Source organism: Pristiophorus japonicus, chromosome 3 (assembly GCF_044704955.1).
Source record: "Pristiophorus japonicus isolate sPriJap1 chromosome 3, sPriJap1.hap1, whole genome shotgun sequence".
NCBI classification, from domain to species: domain Eukaryota; kingdom Metazoa; phylum Chordata; class Chondrichthyes; family Pristiophoridae; genus Pristiophorus; species Pristiophorus japonicus.
Genome location: NC_091979.1, coordinates 212139236 through 212161444, shown reverse-complemented (window position 1 = coordinate 212161444; position 22209 = coordinate 212139236). Strand labels below are relative to the sequence as shown.

General features: G+C 42.1%; 1 protein-coding gene across 1 annotated transcript in view; it reads right to left on the bottom strand.

The window, feature by feature from the left end:
• rbm44 (RNA binding motif protein 44) overlaps nucleotides 1-22209 on the bottom strand; it is a 191738-nt gene that overhangs the window by 5556 nt on the left and 163973 nt on the right. Inside the window, exons 15-17 of the mRNA XM_070876231.1 lie at nucleotides 17341-17620; nucleotides 12095-12240; nucleotides 11074-11212 (exon numbers count right to left, since the gene is read on the bottom strand). Of these exons, the coding sequence (XP_070732332.1) occupies nucleotides 11077-11212; nucleotides 12095-12240; nucleotides 17341-17620 (562 nt within the window). The 3' untranslated portion in view covers nucleotides 11074-11076. The remainder of the gene's footprint in view (nucleotides 1-11073; nucleotides 11213-12094; nucleotides 12241-17340; nucleotides 17621-22209) is intronic.

The window sequence follows — 22209 nt, the reverse complement described above, 5'->3', positions numbered from 1 at the left end:
AAGGAAGTGATATATGTCCAAGTTGGGATGGTATGCCGATTTGGAGGGGAACTTGGAGGAGATGGTACTTCCATGCATCTGCTGCCCTTGTTCTTCTAGGTGGTGGAGGTCACGTGTTTGGGAAACTCTGCAAGTTGCTGTAATGCATCCTGTAGATAGTATACATTGTAGCAATGGTGGGAGGTAGATGATGTTTAAGCTGGTGGATGAGCTGCCGATCCAACGGACTACTTTATGCTCGATGGTGTCAAGCTGGAGTTGTTGCAGCTGCACTCATCCAGGCACATGGAGAGTGTTTCTTCAGTCTTGACTTATGCCTTGTAGGTGGTGGAGAGGCTTTGGGGGAAGCCAAGAGGTGAGCCACTCACCACAGAATACTCAGCCTCTGACCTGCTCTAGCAGCCATGGCATGTGTGTGGCTGGTCCAGTTGACTTTCTTGAGAGTGATAACCCCAGGATGTTGATGGTGGGGGATTCGGCGATGGTAATGCCATTAATTGTCAAAGAGAGATAGTTAGACTCTCTTTGGTTGGAGATGGTTATTACCTGGCATTGTATCATGCAAATCTTACTGGCCAATTATCACCTCAAGCCTCGATGTTGACCAGATTTTGCTGCATACCGGCATGGATTGCCTAATTATCTGAAGAATTGTGAATGGAGCTGAACATCGAGCAGTGAACAGCCACACTTCTGACATGATGGAGGGGACGTCATTAAGGAATCAGCCTCATATCGTTGGGTCTAGGACACTGACCTGAGGAAGTCCTACTGCGATGTCTCTCCCCTGATCACCAATGCAGTCATCCCTTTGTCGGTCTAACGCCAGTGCAGTATCTCCCCTTGTCGGTCTCATCAGTGCTGTGTCTCCCCTTGTCGGTCTCATCAGTGCTGTGTCTCCCCTTGTCGGTCTTGCGCCCGTGCAGTCTCTCCCCTCGTCGGGGTCTCACATTCTCTCCTTGTCGATTGCCCTCGAATTCATGACTTACCAGCTTCGATCTTCCAGTTTACATTGCTTTGGCTCTCTCTAATTGAACCCTTCTCTCTAACTCCAGCTGAACCAACCCTCCCCCCTCTCAACAGATACACTCGCTCCTTTAACTGAAGTTCTCTCCCTACTGTTGCTAGTCTTATCATGTCAATTTCTGCCTCTTTTTTAATCTGGTCGACATTTTAAAATCTCAACTGTGTCTGCTCAGTACACTTTTAAATTTGAAAGATTTTAAGCCAATGTTTAAACCAGTGTAAATTAATGGATTGCTGCCACCAATTTTTAGAAATCTAGCTCTGCCATAGAACCCTTCTGGAGATCAGTTGTGTCAGTTGCTCCCGTAAGGGGATCCCACATGTCTTGCATACTACTGAATATCTACTTATATGATTGCAGAACCTAGGGAATGTAACGAAGTATCCCCACCAACAAACAAATTGGATACCATAAACTCGCATGTGCTGCCTCGTACACTCCGCCAATCTTTCAATAAGGACATCTATATAGCGCCTTTCACGACCACCAGACGTCTCAAAGCGCTTTACAGCCAATGAAGTACTTTTGAAGTGTAGTCACTGTTGTAATGTGGGAAATGAGTGAAGTAAGTGGGAAAAAGTGGTAGTGATGAACACTCTGGTAAGACAAGGTCAATGACAAATCAAGATGATGCTTTATTTTTCAGCCTGCATGTCATTGATCAAAAGGTAAAGTTCTTCTACAACGGTAACCGTAATGACAAAACAAATTACACTGCCTTGAATAGCAGACAGAATATTCCCTTTTGGTTTTATGTCCTTTGGGGGTCAGTCTCTGGCCAGGAAACCTGACCAGTTCTATCTTAATTCCCAGCTCAGGCACAGTCCTATATTCTCAGCCACTGTTGGCTCTGACTGATCCTGAATATGAGGTTTTCCCTTTCCTTTGTTAATTCTGACTCCCAAAGGCAGCACTCCACCAAACAACACTGCCGACCCACCTCTGGTGAGCTCAAATGAATAGAACCATCTCAAGGAGCATAGATGCAAATGATCAAAATGTCCAAAGTAACTTTCACTGAAGCACGATGGTTCAGACAACCCTCTAAATCCTAATCCACATTTCCCAGCCCTGATATCCTGTGAATTCCATCCTTTGAGAAAAGGTTAACCCAATAGTTGCATTTTAACATATATTACACCAAGGTCCATCTATGACTGCATACTTAGAGATTGTTAAATGTGATAAGGGTGTACCCAAAGTAATGAAAGTTGAATGCTTCCTGCACTATCAGGCAGGTACTGAGGATTTCTGGGCTGACAGCTCTCTGAATCAGAGACTCTAGAAGGCAATCTGTCTGTCTGGATACCCAGTTCACCCAACAGGCTAGACAAACCACGAACAACAAGCTGGACCTGACTAGTCCTGGAAATGACCAACACTCTGCTTTAAACTAAATTCCCCAGTCATTGCCCATGTAACAGGGCCCTTCAGTATAAAACTCAAGGGACAGAGTCAGGAGAACCGCAACAGCTGTCCATTAAATCCACAGACAAATGGATGTGCACTCTGCAGACATGTCCATCCAAGGGCAAGCCATTGAAATCCATCCACATGTGCACTTACTTGGAATTAGAGGCAAGGAGGATGCAGAAACTGTCACAAAATAACTCCAAAATAACAATGGGAGCAGCTCCACATGCCAAGATCTGCGGTGTATTGAGAGACAGCATATGGAATAGGAATAGAAGCCAAGGCGTGGCCCCCCCGCCCCGCCCCCCCCCCCCCGGGATAGGTGGGGTTGTTGCATTTTATCAAGGAGGCTTTGAGGGCATCCTTGAAACGTTTCCTCTGCCCAGCTGGGACTCGCTTGCCGTGTAGGAGTGCAGAGCGCTTGCTTTGGGAGTCTTGTGTCAGGCGTGCGAACAATGTGGCCCGTCCAATGGAGCTGGTTGAGTGTGGTCAGTGCTTCGATGCTGGGGATGTTGGCCTGATCGAGGATGCTAACGTTGGTGCGACTGTCCTCCCAGGGGATTTGCAGAATCTTGCGGAGACATCATTGGTGGTATTTCTCCAGCGATTTTGAGGTGTCTGCTGTATATAGTCCATGTCTCTGAGCCATACAGGAGGGCAGGTATCACTATTGCCCTGTAGACCATGAGCTTGGTGGCAGATTTGAGGGCCTGATCTTCAAACACTCTCTTCCTCAGGCGGCCGAAGGCTGCGCTGGCGCACTGGAGGTGGTGTTGAACCTCATCGTCGATGTCTGCCCTTATAGGCTCCCGAGGTATGGAAAGTGGTCCACATTGTCCAGGGCCGCACCATCGATCTTGATGACTGGGGGGGGCAGCGCTGTGTGGTGGGGTCAGGTTGGTGGAGGACCTTTGTCTTACGTATGTTTCGTGTAATGCCCATGCTTTTGTACGCCTTAGTGAAGATGCTGACTATGACTTGGAGTTCAGTCTCTGAATGTGCGCAGGCGCAAGCATCGTCCGCGTACTGTAGTTCGACGACAGGGGTTGGGCCTTGTCAAGCCCCCTCATAATCTTACAAGATCACCTCTCATTCTTCTGAATTCCAATGAGTAGAGGCCCAACCTTTCCTCATAAATCAACCCCCTCATCTCCAGAATCAACCTAGTGAACCTTCTCTGAACTGCCTCCAATGCAAGTATATCCTTTCTTAAATATGGAAACCAAAGATTCTATTGGCCTTCCTGATCACTTGCTGTACCTGCATACTAACCTTTTGTGTTTCATGCACAACTACCCCCAGGTTCCGCTGTACTGCAGCACTTTGCAATCTTTCTCCATTTAAATAATAACTTGCTCTTTGATTTTTTTTCTGCCAAAGTGCATAACCTCACACTTTACAACATACTCCATCTGCCAAATTTTTGCCCATTCACTTAGCCTATGTCCTTTTTTGTGTCCTCCTCACACATTGCTTTTCCTCCCATCTTTGTATCATCAGCAAACTTGGCTACGTGACACTCAGTCCCTGCTTCCAAGTCATTTATAAAGATTGTAAATAGTTGGGGTCCCAGCACTGATCCCTGCAGCACCCCACTAGTTACTGATTGCCAACCCGAGAATGAACCTTTTATCCCGACTCTCTGTTTTCTGTTAGTTAGACAATCCTCTATCCATGCTAATATATTACCCCCAACCCCGTGAACTTTTAGCTTGTGCAGTACTTTTTACGTGGCACCTTGTCAAATGCCTTCTGGAAGTCCAAATACACCACATCCACTGGTTCTCCTTTATCCACCCTCTTCGTTACATCCTCAAAGAATTCCAGCAAATTTGTCAAACATGACTTTCCTTTCATAAATCCATGCTGACTCTGCCTGACCGCATTATGCTTTTCCAAATGTCCTGCTACTGTTTCTTTAATAATGGCCTCCAACATTTTCCCAAACACAGATGTTAGTCTAACTAGTTTCCTTCTTTTTGTAAAAATAGGGGCGATACATTTGTAGTTTTCCAATCTGCTGGGACCTCCCCAAAATCCAGGGAATTTTGGTAAATTACAACCAATGCATCCATTATCCCTGCCGCTACTTCTCTTAAGACCCTAGGATACAAGCCATCAGGTCCAAGGGATTTATCTGCCTTTAGTCCCATTATCTTACTGAGTACCACCTCCTTAGGTGATTGTGTTAAGTTCCTCCCCCCCATAGCCCCTTGACTATCCACTTTTGGGATATTGTTAGTGTCCTCTACCATAAAGACTGATACAAAATATTTTTTCAGAGTTTCTGCCATCTCCATGTTCCCCATCACTAATTCCCCAGTCTCGTCCTCTAAGGGACCAACATTTAGTTTAGCCACTCTCTTCTTTTTTATATACCTATAGAACTTTTGCTATCTGCTTTTATATTTCGTGCTAGTTTACTTTCATAGTCTATCTTCCCTTTCATAGAAACATAGAAATTTACAGTGCAGGAGGCCATTTCGGCCCATCGTATCCATGCCGGCCGACAAAGAGCCGCACGGTCCTCGGTCAGCAGCCCTGAAGGTTACATATAAACCTATGAACAATGACGGAAAAGCAAAGAGCACCCAGCCCAACCAGTCCACCTCACACAACTGCAACACCCCGTACACTGAAAACATTCTACACGCCACCTCAACCGTAGCCATGTGATCTCCTGGAGGGGCAAAAACCAGATTAAAAACCTAGGGAGAAAAGAAATCTGGGAAAATTCCTCTCCGACCCATCCAGGCGATCAAAACTAGTCCAGGAGATCACCCTGACCGTATTCGATTCCCTGCAATACTTACCATTATACAAGAAATTATACAGTCTAATCCCAATTACCAGCTCTAGGTCCGTAACTCTGCAGGTTACGGCACTTTAAGTGCCCATCCAACCATCTTTTAAAAGTGGTGAGGGTTTCTGCATCCACCATTCTTCCAGGTAGTGAGTTCCAGATCCCTACAACCCTCTGCGTAAAGAACCCCTCCCCCCACCCGCCAAATCCCCTCTAACCTTCCAACAACCACCTTAAAACTATGTCCCCTCGTAATAGACCCCTCCACCAATGAAAATAGGCCCTTACTATCCACTATGTCCAGACCCCTCAATAAGGTCTCGTCTCAACCTCCTCTGTTCCAATGAGAACACACCCAGCCTATCCAATCTGTCCTCATAACTAAGATTCTCCATTCCAGGCAGCATCCGAGTAAATCTCCTCTGTACCCTCTCTACTGTCTAGTGCAATCACATCCTTCCTATAATACGGCGACCAGAACTGCACGCAGTACTCCAGCTGTGGCCTAACCAAAGTATTAAGCATAACCTCCCTGCTCTTATATTCTGTACCTCGTTCAATAAAACTAAGCAGTTTGCCTTCTTAACCACCGAGTCTGCAACTTTCAGGGATCTGTGGACAAGCACTCCATGATCCTTTTGTTCATCTGCACCATTAAGTGGCCTACTGCTTAATGTGTATTACCCATTCCTTATTAGCCCTCCCAAAGTGCCTTACCTCACACTTACATAAGCACATAAATAGGAGCAGGACTAGGTCATACGGCCCCTTGAGCCTGCTCTTCCATTTAATACAATCTTGGCTGATCCGATCATGTACTCAGGTCCACTTTCTTGCCCACTCCCCATAACCTCTTATCGGTTAAAAAACTGTCTATCTCTGTCTTAAATTTATTCAATGTCCCAGCTTCCACAGCTCTCTGAGGCAGAAAATTTCACAGATTCACAACCCTCTGAGAAAAGAAATTTCTCATCTCAGTTTTAAATGGGTGGCCCCTTATTCTAAGATTATGTCTCCTAGTTCTAGTCTCCCCCATCAGTGGAAACATTCTCTCTGCATCCACCTCATCAAGCCCCCTCATAATCTTATACGTTTCGATAAGATCACCTCAATCTTCTGAATTCCAATTAGTAGAGGCCCAACCGACTCAACCTTTCCTCATAAATCAACCCCGTCATCTCCGGAATCAACTGAATGAACCTGCTCTGAACTAGTTCCAAAGCAAGTATATATCCTTTCGTAAATATGGAAACCTAAACTGCACGCAGTATTCCAGGTGTGGCCTCACCAATACCCTGTATAACTGTAGCAAGACTTCCCTGCTTTTATACTCCATCCCCTTTGTAATAAAGGCCAAGATTCTATTGGCCTTCCTGATCACTTGCTGTACCTTCATACTATCCTTTTGTGTTTCATGCACAAGTACCCCCAGGTCCCTCTGTACTGCAGCACTTTGCAATCTTTCTCCATTTAAATAATAATCTGCTCTTTGATTTTTTTTCTGCCAAAGTACATCACTTCACACTTTCCAACATTATATTCCATCTGCCAAATGTTTGCCCACTCACTTAGCCTGTATGTCCTTTTGCAGGTTTTTTGTGTCCTCCTCACACATTGCTTTTTCTCCCATCTTTGTATCGTCAGCAAACTTGGCTACTTTACACTTGGTCCCTTCTTCCATGTCGTTAATATAGATTATAAATAGTTGGGGTCCCAGCACTGATCCCTGCAGCACCCACTAGTTACTGATTGCCAACCCAAGAATGAACCATTTATCCCGACTCTGTTTTCTGTTCGTTAGCCAATCCTCTATCCATGCTAATATATTACCCCCAACCCCGCAAACTTTTTACCTTGTACAGTAACCTTTTATGTGGCACCTTGTCAAATGCCTTCTGGAAGTCAAAATACACCACATCCGCTGGTTCCCCTTTATTCACCCTCTTCATTACATCCTCAAAGAATTCCAGCAAATCTGTCAAACATGACTTCCACTTCATAAATCCATGCCGACTCTGCCTGACCGAATTATGCTTTACCAAATGTCCTGCTACTGCTTCTTTAATAATGGATTCCAACATTTTTCCAACCACAGATGTTGGGCTAACTGGTCTATAGTTTCCCGTTTTTTGTCTGCGTCCTTTTTTAAATAGAGGCGTTACATTTGCAGTTTTCCAATCTACTGGGACCTCCCCAGAATCGAGAGAATTTTGATAAATTACAACCAGTGCATCCACTATCCATACTTCTCTTAAGACCCTAGGATGCAAGCCATCAGGTCCACGGGATTTATCTGCCTTTAGTCCCATTATCACCTCTTCAGTGATTGTCACCACTCTGCCTACCTGACCAGTAGATTGATATTCTCCTGCAGCCCATGACTTTCCTCTTCATTATCAATCACGCAGCCAATTTTAGTGTTGTCTGCAAACTTCTTAACCATACTCCCTATATTCAAATCAAAATCGTTGATGTATACCACAAAAAGCAAAGGACCCAGTACTGAGCCCTGTGGATCCCCACTGGAAACATCCTTCCAGTCACAAAAACATCCATCAACCATAACCCTTTGCTTCCTATCTCCAAGCCAATTTTGGTTCCAACTTGCCACTTTGCCCTGAAACCCATGGGCTTTAACCTTCATGATCAGTCTGCCATGTGGGACCTTATCAAAAGCTTTGCTAAAGTCCATATACACTACATCGTACGCACTACCCTCATCGACCCTCTTGGTTACCTCCTCAAAAATTCAAACAGGTTAGTCAAACACTATCTTTCCTTAACAAATCCGTGCTGACTGTCCCCAATTAATCCTTGCCTTTCCAAATGTAGATTTATCCTATCTTTCATGATTTTTTCCAATAATTTTCCCACCACTGAAGTTAGGCTGACAGGCCTGTAATTACTCAGCGTATCCCTTTCTCCCTTCTTCAACAAGGGTACATTAGCAGTCCTCCAATCCTCCGGCACCATGCCCAGATCCAAAGAGGACTGAACAATTATGGTCAAGGCCTCTGCTATTTCCTCTTTTACTTCGCTCAACAGCCTGAGATGCATTTCATCCGGGCCTGGGGACTTATCTACTTTCAAAGCTGCTAAACCCCTTAATAATACTTCTCTCTATATATTTATTTCATCCAGAATATCACGCTCTTCCGCGATAGCAGTATCTGCGTTGCCCTTTTCCTTTGTGAAAACAGATGCGAAGTATTCATTAAGAACCTTACCAACATCTTCCGTCTCCACATAAAGATTATCCTCATGGTCTCTAATAGGCCTTACCCTTTCTTTATTTATAGAACATCTGAAGATTTTCCTTAATTTTACTAGCCAAGAATTTTTCGTTCTCTCTTAACCTAGTATTCTTTTTAATGTTGCCTCTTAACTTTCAATATTCCTCAAAAGAGTCAATAGTATTTAGCCGTTGGTATATGACATAAGCGTCCTTTTTTTCTTTTATCCTCCTCTGTAAGTCCCTAGACATTCAGGGGGCTCTGGAATTATTATTCCCATCCTTTTTCTTTAAGGGTACATGTTTGGCCTGAGCCTTCCTGATCTCCTCCTTGAATACCTCCCACTGTTCCGACACTGACTTACCCACAAGTAGCTGTTTCCAGTCCACTGTGGCCAAATCACTCCTTAACTTAGCAAAATTAGCTTTTCCCCAATTCGAGACTATTATTCTAGGCCTATCCTTGTCCTTATCCATAACCAACTTGAATCTGACTTAATTATGGTCACTTGCACCCAAGTGCTCTCCAACTACTACCCCTTCAACCTGTCCAGCTTCATTCCCCAAAACTAAATCCAAAACCGCCCTCTCTCATGTTGGGCTTGCTACACACTGACTGAAAAAGTTCTCGAATGCATTTCAAGAATTCTGCAACGTCTATATCCTTCACATTATATTTGTCCCAATCAACATTTGGATAGTTAAAATTCCCTATTACTACCCTATGGTTTTTGGACATCACAGCAATTTTCCTACATATTTGCTCCTCTTGGGGATCCATATTACATGACCAGCAGTGTGATCGCCCCTTTTTTATTTTTCAATTCGACCCATATGGCCTCATTTGATGATCCCTCTAACATCATCCCTCCTCACGCTGTAATAGTTTCTTTAACCAGTACCACGAGTACCGCCCTGTCTAAAAATCCTGTAACAAGGAATATTAATCATTCTTTTTAGTCATTCTTTGCTGGCTTTTAAAAGCTTCCCAATCTTCTGTTCTCCCACTAGTTTTGGCCACTTTGTATGTCCTCGTTTTTAAATTGGATACCTTCCTTTATTTAGCCATGAATAGCTATCTTTTCTTTTACACTCTTTTCTCCTCACTGGAATATATTTTTCTTAAGTTGTGAAATATCTACTTAAATGTACACTGCTGTTCATCAACCGTCCTACACTTTAATCTATTTTCCCAGTCCACTTTAGCTAACTCTGCCCTCATACCTTTGTAGTCCCCTTTATTTAAGCTTAATACACTGGTTTGAGATCCAACTTTCTCACCCTCCATCTGAATTTGAAATTCATAATCACTCATTCCAAGGGGATTCTTCACTAGGAGATTGTTTATTAATCATGTCTCATTACATGATCTAAGATAGCCTGCTCCCTGGTTGGTTCCATTACATACTGCTCAAGGAACCCATCCCTTATGCACTTTTCCTCAAGGCTACCCAGACCAATTTGATTTGTCCAATCAATGTGGAGGTTAAAATCAGCCATGATTATTGCTGTTCCCTTTTTTTTTTTTACAAGCCCCTCACTATTTCCTGGTCTATACTCCGACCAGATTTGCTACTGTTAGGGGGCCGATAGACAACACCCACCAGTGACTTTTTCCCCTTATTATTCTTTATCTCCACCCAAACTGTTTCAACATTCTGACCATTTGAGACAATATCATTTCTCACTATTGCAGTGATTCCATCCTTTATCAACAGAGCTACCCCACCTCCTTTTCCTTTCTGTCTGTCCCTCCGGATTGTCAAGAACCCCTGAATATTTAGTTCCATCGGTCTCGTCTTACCAGGGTGCTCAGTATTTCCGCTTATTGAAAGATTGAAGAAGAGCACATGGGGGCTTGTGTGAGTTTAAGGTATCCATTCATATGACAAGAGGGGCTCATTGTTACATCCCTTGGCTTACACTTTTCTATAGGTAGTTGTTGGACAATGCAATGAGAGATCCACGTAGCCTTGTATCTAGGACAGCAACGACCAGAATGCCTGGCTCTGGATACTGATTGCACTGGAGTAGCATGTTCCAGTCAGTAATTGGCCTTTTAAGCACAAAACTATATTTGGGTCATTGAACATAATTGTACATCACATAATAGGGGTGAAATTGGTTTACATGAGCAGTGCAAAATGGGCTCATGGTGGATCTGGAGCCCTTTTTACACTGCAACCAATTTTCTTTTCCATTGAAGTTCTCCAATGGGCTAGTTTCACGTTTCTGATTATAGATAGATTTCACCCCCAGCCTCAGGTTTTAAAAAGCTCAATACTTTTTGTAATGTCCTTACTCAATTGCACAAAACCCACACGAGGCATATTCTATGGACAAGGTCATTATGACCTGAAACTTTATTCACAGGACCAAGAAGTGATGACCCTGTGTGGGACCTCCCTTTATATACCTGGGTGACCAGGTAAGGAGTGTCTCCCACAAGTTCACCCCCTGTGGTCAAGGTGTGCATTGCTTAAGTATATACAGTATTGCAGTGGTGTTACATAGAGGTTACATACATGACACTTTTGATACATATTATTTCAGTTCAACATCGATAGCAAGATAAAATGGCGGACACTAAACACATACCCTTTATTCTTTGCTACTTGTAGATAAGTGCTTTTTCAAGATAGCAGATGCCAGTTGTACAATCGTGTTTAGAGCCAAGCCACTCAGAAATCCCTTGTTATTTGTTTTCACTTCCTTCAATGCTTGAATGATATCATCCCTAAACATAATTCAAACCACAAATTAATACATCAATGGAGTAACATAGAAATACTCAAACTTAAACTATATCCTCACTGTATGCACTGCTGAAAATATGCATTATGCTTAATTCTATAAAACATGCTACATCTAGTCTCCCTTAAATGCTCAGCTGATAAGGCCAATGTGTAATTGGACTTCATGACGGTCGCAACTTGTGCTGACTTAGCTGACCTCAGCTGCGACAGTAGGAGAGCTACAATTGGCTTCGGTGCCCTCGAGCTAAAGAGGGGAAACTAAGCCAGGATTCCTACCTCTGGCCACTAGAAAGTGATTACTCTCTAAAATCTGCATGTGGTCATCATGCAAGAACTGGACTTTGATCGGTTATGATGGCCCCATGGTTAAATAGTCTGGCAAGACTCACTTTCTAGGTTCATATGTGAAGAATGACGAGGCACTGGCCTACTGCAACACTGGAATCATAACGTCTGAATCAGTCCCTTCAAGGGAGGAGGGGAAAAATTGGAAAGATATGTTTCCCATTTTTAAATTGAAAAGGTGCTGTGAATATTGAGAGCCTATTTTGTCTGCAATGAAAATATTAAATACAAGGCAGGGTACCAACTGGTATCTGAAAGTTCAGGCTGCTAAAATAAAAGTACCATCATATATCTACATAGATTAAATATACTCTAATAATGCAACAACTTTTAGAAGTACCAATTAAAAGTTGTGATAATTGAGGGCAACCTTCTTAAAAAAAAACATTAAAAAAAAAGCTTGAGGAAAAGCATTTTCAGAACAGCAGATTTTGAAACTGTTTAAGAATGTACTGGAGACAATTTATTCTAGACTACGTATTTACTGTAATCACTAAAAACTGTACCCATTTTCTGACCTGTTTGCTTCAGGATGCATTTCCAAGAGAGTCTTCATTAGTTTGTTGAAACTACTTAAACTAGCTGAGTTTGGGGGAATGAACGTTCCTGTTGCTGTGGGGGTGTCTTGTAGGCACTGCATCTGTTTATATTTCCTTCTGCTCATCTAGTAACATATGTGAAAACCAGTTTAGGAACTTCAAGGATTTTCTGTGATGACGACATGTTATTGCAACAGAATGATACATCCCGAGGTAGTTTAAAAAAAAACTGTACTTGGCACACCTAGCAATACTGAATGCACCAAGGGAAGCTTGATCTTGATATGCCAAGTGATTCAAACACAATCGGCAAGGGACACAAAATATCCGATAAATCAAGGGACAGTCAATATACACAGACATTCTCTATGTACTGATTATACCTTGATACACAGATAGGCCAAATCCTGCTCTATAGACCAAGATAGCGAACTGAATAACTAGGGGGAAGGGGAGGACGGTCTCAGTAGAGAGCAATCTAGAATGCTAAAGAGAAAAGAAAAGGAAGTGATGCAGGAAAGTGATTGTGGTAAGGATAACCAGATTATGTCTGGAAGGGACAGAGCATACAAACAAAAGAATGCACTAACAAATAGGGTCCAGGTAAGAAAAAATAGCTAAGACAAATAGGGCTAGAGTACAAAATAATGTTAAGATGTCTAATAATGTTAAAAAGACAAATTTAAAAGCATTGTATCTGAATGCACGAAGCATCTGTAATAAGGTAGACGAATTAAAAGCGTATATATAGATGTAAACGGATACGATATAGTTGCAATTACGGAGGATGACCAGGGTTGGGAACTTAATATTCAAGGATATTTGATATTTAGGAAGGACAGGCAAAAAGGAAGAGTGGGTGGTGTGGTGTTGTTAGTAAAGGATGAAATCAGATCAATAGTGAGAAAGGATTTTGGCTCAAAAAAAATCAAGATGTAGAATCAGTCTGGGTGGAGCTGAAGAGCACCAAGGGGCAGAAAACATTGGTGGGGGGAGTTGTCTATAGGCATCCAAACAGTAGTGGTAGTGTAGGGAACGGTATCAAGCAGGAAATTAGAAATGCATGTAGCAAGGGTACTACAGTAATCGTAGGTGACTTTAATCTACATACAGACTGGCCAAACCAAATCAGTAATAATACTGTGGAAGATGAATTCCTAGAGTGTGTATGAGATAGTTTTTCAGACCAATATGTTGAGGAGCCTACTAGGGAATAGGCTATCCTAGAATGGGTATTGTGTAATGAGAAGGGGTTAATTATCAATCTTGTTGTGCGGGGTCCTTTAGGGAAGAGTGACCATAACATGATTGAATTCTTTAAGATGGAAAGTGAAGTAGTCCAATCTGAAACTAGGGTCCTAAATCTAAACAAAGGAAACTATGAAGGTATGAGGAATGAATTGGCTATGATAGATTGGGAAGATTCATTAAAAGGCATGACAGTGGATAGGCAATGGCTAATATTTAAGGAATGAATGCATGAATTGCAGGAGTTATACATTCCTTTCTGGCGTAAAAACACAAAAGGAAAAGTGGCCCAACCATGGCAACAAAAGAAATTAAGGATAGTATTAGATCCAAAGAGGGGTTACACAAAGTTGTCAGAAAAAGTAGTAAGCCTGAGGATTGGGAGCAGTTTAGAATTCAGCAAAAAAGGACCAAGAGATTGATTAAGAGGGGAAAAAAAGAGAGTATGAGAGTAAACGTGCAAGGAACATAAAAACCGACTGCAAAAGTTTCTACAAGTACGTAAAAAGAAAAAGATTAGTGAAGACAAATGTAGGTCCTTTACAGACAGAAACGGGAGAATTTGTAATAGGGAACAAGGAAATGGCAGAACAATTAAATAAATACTTCGATTCTGTCTTCACGGAAAAGAACACAAATAACGTCCCAGAAATGCTAGAGAACCATGTGTTTAGTGACAAGAGGAATTAAAGGAAATTATTATTAGTAAGAAAATAGTGCTGGAGAAACTAATGGGACTGAAGGTCAATAAATCCCCAGGGCCTGATGATCTGCATCCCAGAGTACTAAGAGAGGTAGCCATGGAAATAGTAAATGAATTGGTTGTCATCTTCCAAAATTCTATAGATTATGGACTGGTTCCTGCAGATTGGAGAGTGGCAAATGTAACCTCACTATTTAAAAAAGGAAAGAGAGAAAACACGGAACTACAGACCAGTTAGCCTAACATCAATAGTAGGGAAAAAGCTAGTCTATTATAAAGGATGTGATAACGGCACACTTCAGATACTATCAATGGGATTAAACAAAGTCAACATGGATTTATGAAAGGAAAATCATGTTTGACAAACCTAGTGGAGATTTTTGAGGATGTAACTGATAGAATAGATGAGGGAGAACCAGTGGATGTAGTGTATTTGGATTTTCAAAGGCCTTTGATAAAATCCCACATAAGAGGTTAGTGTGCAAAATTAAGCACATAGGATTGGGGCTAATGTATTAGAATGGATTGAAAATTGTTTAACTATCAGGAAACAGAGCGTAGGAATAAATGGGTCTTTTTCGGGGTGGCGGGCAGTGACTAATGGGGTACCACAGGGAACAGTGCTTGGGCTCCAGCTATACCAAATGTAATATTTCCAAGTTTGCTTAGAACACAAAACTAGGTGGGATTGTAAATTGTGAGGAGGATGCAAAGAAGATTTAGGTAGGTTGAGTGAGTGGGCAAACACATGGCAGATGCAGTATAACGTGGATAAATATGAAGTTATCCACTTTGGCAGGAAAAACATAACACAAAGTATTATTTAAATGGTGATGGCTTGGGAAGTGTCGATGTACAGAGGGACCTGGGTATCCATATACATCAGTCATTGAAAGCAAACATGCAGGTGCAGCAAGCAGTTAGGAAGGCAAATGGTATGTTGGCCTTCATTACAAGAGGATTTGAGTACAGGAGCAAGGCCGTCTTACTACAGTTATACAGTGTCTTAGTGAGACTGCACCTGGAGTAGTGTGTGCAGTTTTGATCTCCTTACCTAAGAAAGGATATACTTGCCATAGAGGGAATGCAGAGAAGGTTCACCAGACTGATTCCTGGGATGGCAGGACTGTCGTATGAGGAGAGACTGGGTCGACTAGGCCTATATTCACTGGCGTTTAGATGAATGAGAGGGGATCTCATTGAAACGTATAAAATTCTGACTGGATTGGATAGACTGGATACGGGGAGGATGTTTCCCCTGGGTGGAAAGTCTAGAACAAGGTCACATTCTCAGGATACGAGGTAGGAAATTTAGGTCCGAGATGAGGAGAAATATTTTCACTCAGAGGGTGGGGAACCTGTGGAATTCTCTACCACAGAAGGCTGTGGGGGCCAAGTCACTGAATATATTTAAGAGTGAGATAGATAGATTTCTAGAAACAAAAGGCATCAAGGGGTATGGGGAAAAAGCAGGAATATGGTGTTGAGATAGAGGATCAGCCATGATCATACTGAATGGCGGTGCAGATTCGATGGGCCGAGTGGCTTACTACGGCTCCTATTTTCTATGTTTCTATAATTTCATTGATTGTTAACATCAAACACCTCTTGCTCAAAGGATAGGAATAAATCAATGTATCGAGGAATATACAATTCACCACATTATAAATGAAGACTGTAATCAATTGAGTAATAATGCACAATGTACCAAGGTGTAATGCAAATACAAAAGGGCACTGAACTCACCAAGTTCCACTCAAATGAATGATATAATTGATGCATCAAGGGACAAATCAACAGATTCACAGTATATTGATGCACCAATGGGTACTCAATATACTAAATGTTTATGTAACAAGGAGGTACTTTGTGGACTCGGGCATATAGGATAAAAGCAGATTTACCCTAGATGAGCACTCCACTAATTGTACTATTAGTACTTAAAGATGGAAATAGGGACAAGACAGACATGGCTACATGGGAAAGGGTCATTACCGTGCGACGATATTGGACATGGCTTAGTCAGGGGAAGCAAGAGTGCCCTGTAATAGCTACGCTGTTTTGCTTTATTCCTGAGTTACCTACGAAAATTGCAAGTTTGGTCCCGATCCCAGTGAACATTCATAATGCTACAGAAATTCAGGTGGAAAGGCATGTGAGGGGGGAAGCCAAGAAGGCAGTTATACAGTTTGGACATCTGATTCCACCACTGTCATGATCTATACTTGAATAGACAGTCAACATCAGAGGGCTACCCAATTTATCTACAACAATGCAATACAGCCATAGAAAGGTATATAGGAGAGCATAAATGAAGGGAAACAGTATACAATGTAGGTCAACATTCCTGGTCTAGAAGCCTGAGGTTTTAATCCTCATCTAGTCTGTTCTCATTGTAATTGCTATTATATTGCTTTATGTAGTATCCTCAATGTGGAAACTTAGTGGAAGTCAGAAACTGATGAACACTTTTTTAACCTTATCTAGAGTGTGGACTGCTCAGTGATATTCCAAATATAAAAATGTTAGGTTCTCTGTAAAAGAAAATAACCCAGCACATGCCGGAAGGAAATGCAGGAAACTGGGTGCTTGGGGCGCAAGCGTACATTTCCAGGGCACTTAAATAAGGACGGATGAATCTGTTGTATAGGATAAAACTTGGCCAAATTTCAGTCTGGTGCCAAGCCACAACATACACCCATGGTTAATGTGAGGTAGACTGATGTGATGTCGACTACAAAAATCATACTGATACTTTCAAGTTATAAAATAATTTTACTGCCCAGGGCACCCTGCCTGCTCTACTGATATGCTAGGATCCACATCTCATGTCTTTCTGAAACAATTGGCAATCCAAATACAGAGCCGATTGAGGTAAAAACACCAAAAATATCCAAAGGCCATCCCAGAAATTACCTCAAAGGGTGGCCAGATTCAAAAGTGGCTTTCCACCCATCTGCTCATAAAGGACATTTCTTCAGGGGACTCTCAGGGCCGACTCTTTAATGCATCTCTTCGTGCAGCACAAGGTTTGTGAAGTATGAATCCTGTACTCTGGCTTACTCTTCAAGTTTTAAATTCTTCCCCGAGAAGTGTCTTAGTTTAAAGCAGTATAACTCAACTTTCCAATGCCTAGATGTCGTTCTCTATACAGGTACAACAATGTACATAGATATAAAAATGAAGCATTTAATCTTAAATAAAATATCCCTCACCCAATAGATATACATAACAGCAAATAATGAAACATTTTCATTCTTTCTGCCTTCAATACCTTATGAGAAGCTGCATTAAGAACTCTTGTTGATAATGGTACAGAACAAGACTCCCACTGACTGTCCACTTTGAAGTTAGTGTCCTTGGCAGCATGGTCTTGCATCAGATGGTGCACCTTTAGTGGAGGCTGTGAATGATTTTTAAGCACAGATAACATGTGATCTCCTGAGATTTTTGCCAGATGTACTTTAATGGGCTTCCCATGGTATTCTCTTCCATTCATTTCATCCACTGCCAACTTGGCAAAATTGGGAGAGGCAACTCTTAGAACTCCACACCTGGCAGAGCACAAACAAAACTTTTACACTGGGAAATGGTTTGAATAAAAAATTTAAAGTTAAGCACAAAATAACTTCAATTGGGCCGACAGCTCAAGACCAATAAAATAACTCAAACTATTCTAAGGGGTAGATTGCAGTTAGTTAGACTCGCCCGGGCACCCTTCAGCTCAAAAATTTTTGCCCGCTAAATTACTTAAAAGTCCGATTTGATAACAGTGCAGCGAGGAAAGTAGGGCATCTGGGACCTGAGTGAACAGAGCAACAAAAGGGTATCTCAATCAATCTGATTTAACGATTGGGAAATAAACAGGACAGAGAAGGAGGGTGAATTAGAGTGGGTGAATTCAATGTTAAATCAGGTACAGAAAGAGAACTAAGGAGAGGGAGATAAAGTTTGGATTGAGAGAAAAAAGGGCAGAAAAATAAGATGTATTTTTTAAATTAACATTTTTAAAATCTAAAACTATTCACAACCTGAAGGAATGAGAATACATACTTAAATACATTTTTGATGCCAAAGAGGTTTATTGGCAGTCATATTTAAAAAGGTACCATCTAGTAATTACGAGCCTTAAATGTCTGTGGTGTGTTTAGTTCATATGTACCATGCAAATACAGCAACTTCACAATGTTCAATGCATTTCAATGGTGAGGCAGCCAGCGAAATTAGGATTTTATAAAGTTAACGGCGGAGTGGCACAACTTGGACAGCAACTTTTGGATATTTGCATTTAACCATGCAGCTGAAGTTGCTGTACCCTTTACTCAAATAACGGCAAGCACCATTATCACTACTTATTTTCACAGTAAAATCTAGTCCAATGCCATTCCCTATCATATAGCTTTCACAAATATTCACTTGAAATGCTTATAATTAAATTAAAAGCCACAGAAATCTAGGATCATATATGGAGTGGATAAGAAACTGGTTAAAAATAAGAAAGTGTCTTGCGAGTTTGCTCTGGAACTCCTTCTCTAAACCTCTCTGCCTCTTTTTCCTCCTTTAAGACGCTCCTTACAACCTACCTCTTGAACCAAGCTTTGGATCACCTGCCGCAATTTCTTATGCGGCTCGGTATCAAATTTATCTGTTTTGTCTTATAACACTGCTATGAAGTACCCTGGGACATTTTACTACATTAAAGGCGCTATATAAGTAAAAGTTATTAGTGTTGTTGTTAGACTGGGGTAGGGTATTAAGTGGAGTCCTGCAGGAGTCAGTACCTTCATCCTAGTTGTTTCCAATCTACATTAATAATCTAGACATCAATAATCAAACGCAAGCTGGTTAAATTTGCTAATAAGACAAAAATAGGAAGAGCAATACAAAAAGTATGCAGTGAAAGATTTAGATTGGCTATATAATTGTGCAAACAAATGATAAATTAAAGTTAACAATGATAAATGTAAAGCATTGTACAATGTGCCTTACAAGTATACTATGAATGAAATTGAATATCACAGACTTGGAAAGGCACCTGGGAGTAACAGCAGATTCAGTGCTTTCAATGTCTAGACAATATAAGAATTAGGAACAGGAGTAGGCCATCTAGCCCCTCGAGCCTGCTCCGCCATTCACCAAGATCATGGCTGATCTGGCCGTGGAATCAGCTCCACTTACCCGCCCACTCCCCATAACCCTTAATTCCCTTATTGGTTAAAAATCTATCTATCTGTGATTTGAATACATTCAATGAGCTAGCCTCAACTGCTTCCTTGGGTAGAGAATTCCACAGATTCACAACCCTCTGGGAGAAGAAATTCCTTCTCAACTCGGTTTTAAATTGGCTCCCCCGTATTTTGAGGCTGTGCCCCCTAGTTCCAGTCTCCCCGACCAGTGGAAACAACCTCTCTGCCTCTATCTTGTCTATCCCTTTCATTATTTTAAATGTTTCTATAAGATCACCCCTCATCCAACGAGTAAAGACCCAGTCTACTCAATCTATCATCATAAGGTAACCCCATCAGCCTCGTGAATCGTCTCTGTACACCCTCCAAAGCTAGTATATCCTTCCTTAAGTAAGGTGACCAAAACTGCACGCAGTACTCCAGGTGCGGCCTCACCAATACCCTGTACAGTTGCAGCAGGACCTCCCTGCTTTTGTACTCCATCACTCTCGCAATGAAGGCCAACATTCCATTCGCCTTCCTGATTACCTGCTGCACCTGCAAACTAACTTTTTGGGATTCATGCACAAGGATGCAACAAATTTTTAAGCCGGTTCACGGACTCCCAGGCCGCCTGCAATTTCTGCGGTCTGGAAGAGTCCGTGTTCCATGTTTTTATGGAATGCACAAGGTTGCAGCCCCTGTTTTATTATTTGAAGGGGCTGCTCCTGAAATTCTGGCTGCACTTCAGTCCCACTCTCCTGATCTTTGGGCACCCTGTGCGGAGGGGAGCGGGTAGGTCCGAAGGCCTCCTCGTAGGACTGCTCCTGGGCACGGCCAAGGGTGCCATCAGCCGGTCCAGGCAGCGGGCGGTCGAGGGGGTCGTTCAACCTGACTGCCTGCCTCTCTTCCGCTCTTACATCCGGTCCAGGGTGTCCTTGGAGATGGAGCACGCGGTGTCCACCGGTACGCTCGCGGCCTTCCGCGAGAGGTGGGCACCGGAGGGACTGGAGTGCATCATCACGCCCGGCAACCAAATTTTAATTTGATTTTACATTTTAAAGTTTAATTTGTTTTAATTGCTGGTGCTTTTAGTGTCCCCCTCCCCTTTTATAGGGGGCACTTGGAAAAATGTGATTTTAGCGCCCCCCCCCCAAAAAAAAAAGTAAAACAAAAAAAAAAACCACAAAAAAAAGGAAAAAAAAAAAAGGGGCCTTGAAAATGTCCGCCGTGTCACCCAGGCGGGTGGCATGGTTTAATGTTTATGTTTTTTTTTTCAGGTAAACTCAAAAGAGTTTCATGCACAAGGACCCCCAGGTCCCTCTGCACTGCAGCATGCTGTAATTTCTCCCCATTCAAATAATATTCCCTTTTACAGTTTTTTTCCCCCCAAGGTGGATGACCTCACACTTTCCGACATTGTATTCCATCTGCCAAACCTTAGCCCATTCGCTTAACCTATCTAAATCTCTTGGCAGCCTTTCTGTGTCCTCTACACAACCCGCTTTCCCACTAATCTTAGTGTCATCTGCAAATTTTGTTACACTACACTCTGTCCCCTCTTCTAGGTCATCTATGTATATTGTAAACAGTTGTGGTCCCAGCACCGATCCCTGTGGCACACCACTAACCACCGATTTCCAACCCGAAAAGGTCCCATTTATCCCAACTCTCTGCTTTCTGTTAGCCAGCCAATTCTCTACCCATGCTAATACATTTCCTCTGACTCCGCGTACCTTTATCTTCTGCAGTAACCTCTTGTGTGGCACCTTATCGAATGCCTTTTGAAAATCTAAATACACCACATCCATCGGTAAACCTTTGTCCACCATGCTCGTTATATCCTCAAAGAATTCCAGTAAATTAGTTAAACATGATTTCCCCTTCATGAATCCATGCTGCGTCTGCTTGATTGCACTATTCCTATCTAGATGTCCCGCTATTTCTTCCTTAATGATAGTTTCAAGCATTTTCCCCACTACAGATGTTAAACTAACCGGCCTATAGTTACCTGCCTTTTGTTTGCCCCCTTTTTTTAAACAGAGGCATTATATTAGCTGCTTTCCAATCCGCTGGTACCTCCCCAAAGTCCAGAGACTTTTGGTAGATTATAACGAATGCATCTGCACTTCCGCCATCTCTTTTAATACCCCGGGATGCATTTCATCAGGACCAGGGGACTTGTCTACCTTGAGTCCCATTAGCCTGTCCAGCACTATCCCCCTAGTGATAGTGATTGTCTCAAGGTTCTCCCTTCCCTCATTCCTGTGACCAGCAATTTTTGGCATGGTTTTTGTGTCTTCCACTGTGAAGACCGAAGCAAAATAATTGTTTAAGGTCTCAGCCATTTCCACATTTCCCATTATTAAATCCCCCTTCTCATCTTCTAAGGGACCAACATTTACTTTAGTCACTCTTTTCCGTTTTATATATCTGTAAAAGCTTTTACTATCCGTTTTTATGTTTTGCGCAAGTTTACCTTCGTAATTTATCTTTCCTTTCTTTATTGCTTTCTTAGTCATTCTTTGCTGTCGTTTAAAATTTTCCCAATCTTCTATTTTCCCACTAACCTTGGCCACCTTATATGTTGAAACAATTTCAAAAACAAATAAAATGCTGAAAGAGCCAGAGCAGTAGAGAGCAAACTTAAGAGATTATGCTAAAGCTCCAGCTCAGTTGTGTTGCTTGGACCAGTTAAGATAGTGAATTCAATGATCCACAAAAAGAAAGAGAGAGGTTTGCATAGAGAGAGCAACAAGACTGTTTTAGTATAAAGGGGATGAACTATGAAGAAGGACTAGAGAATGAGAACTCTATAATCTAGAGATGGTGCTAATATCATCTCCTTTGGCTTGGTGTCAACATTTGTCTGATAACGCTTCAGTGAAGCACCCTGGGACATTTTCCTTTGTTAAAAGCGCAATATAAAAGCAAGTTGCTGTTGTTAAGGGGGCAGCTCACTGATGTTTTGGGAAAAT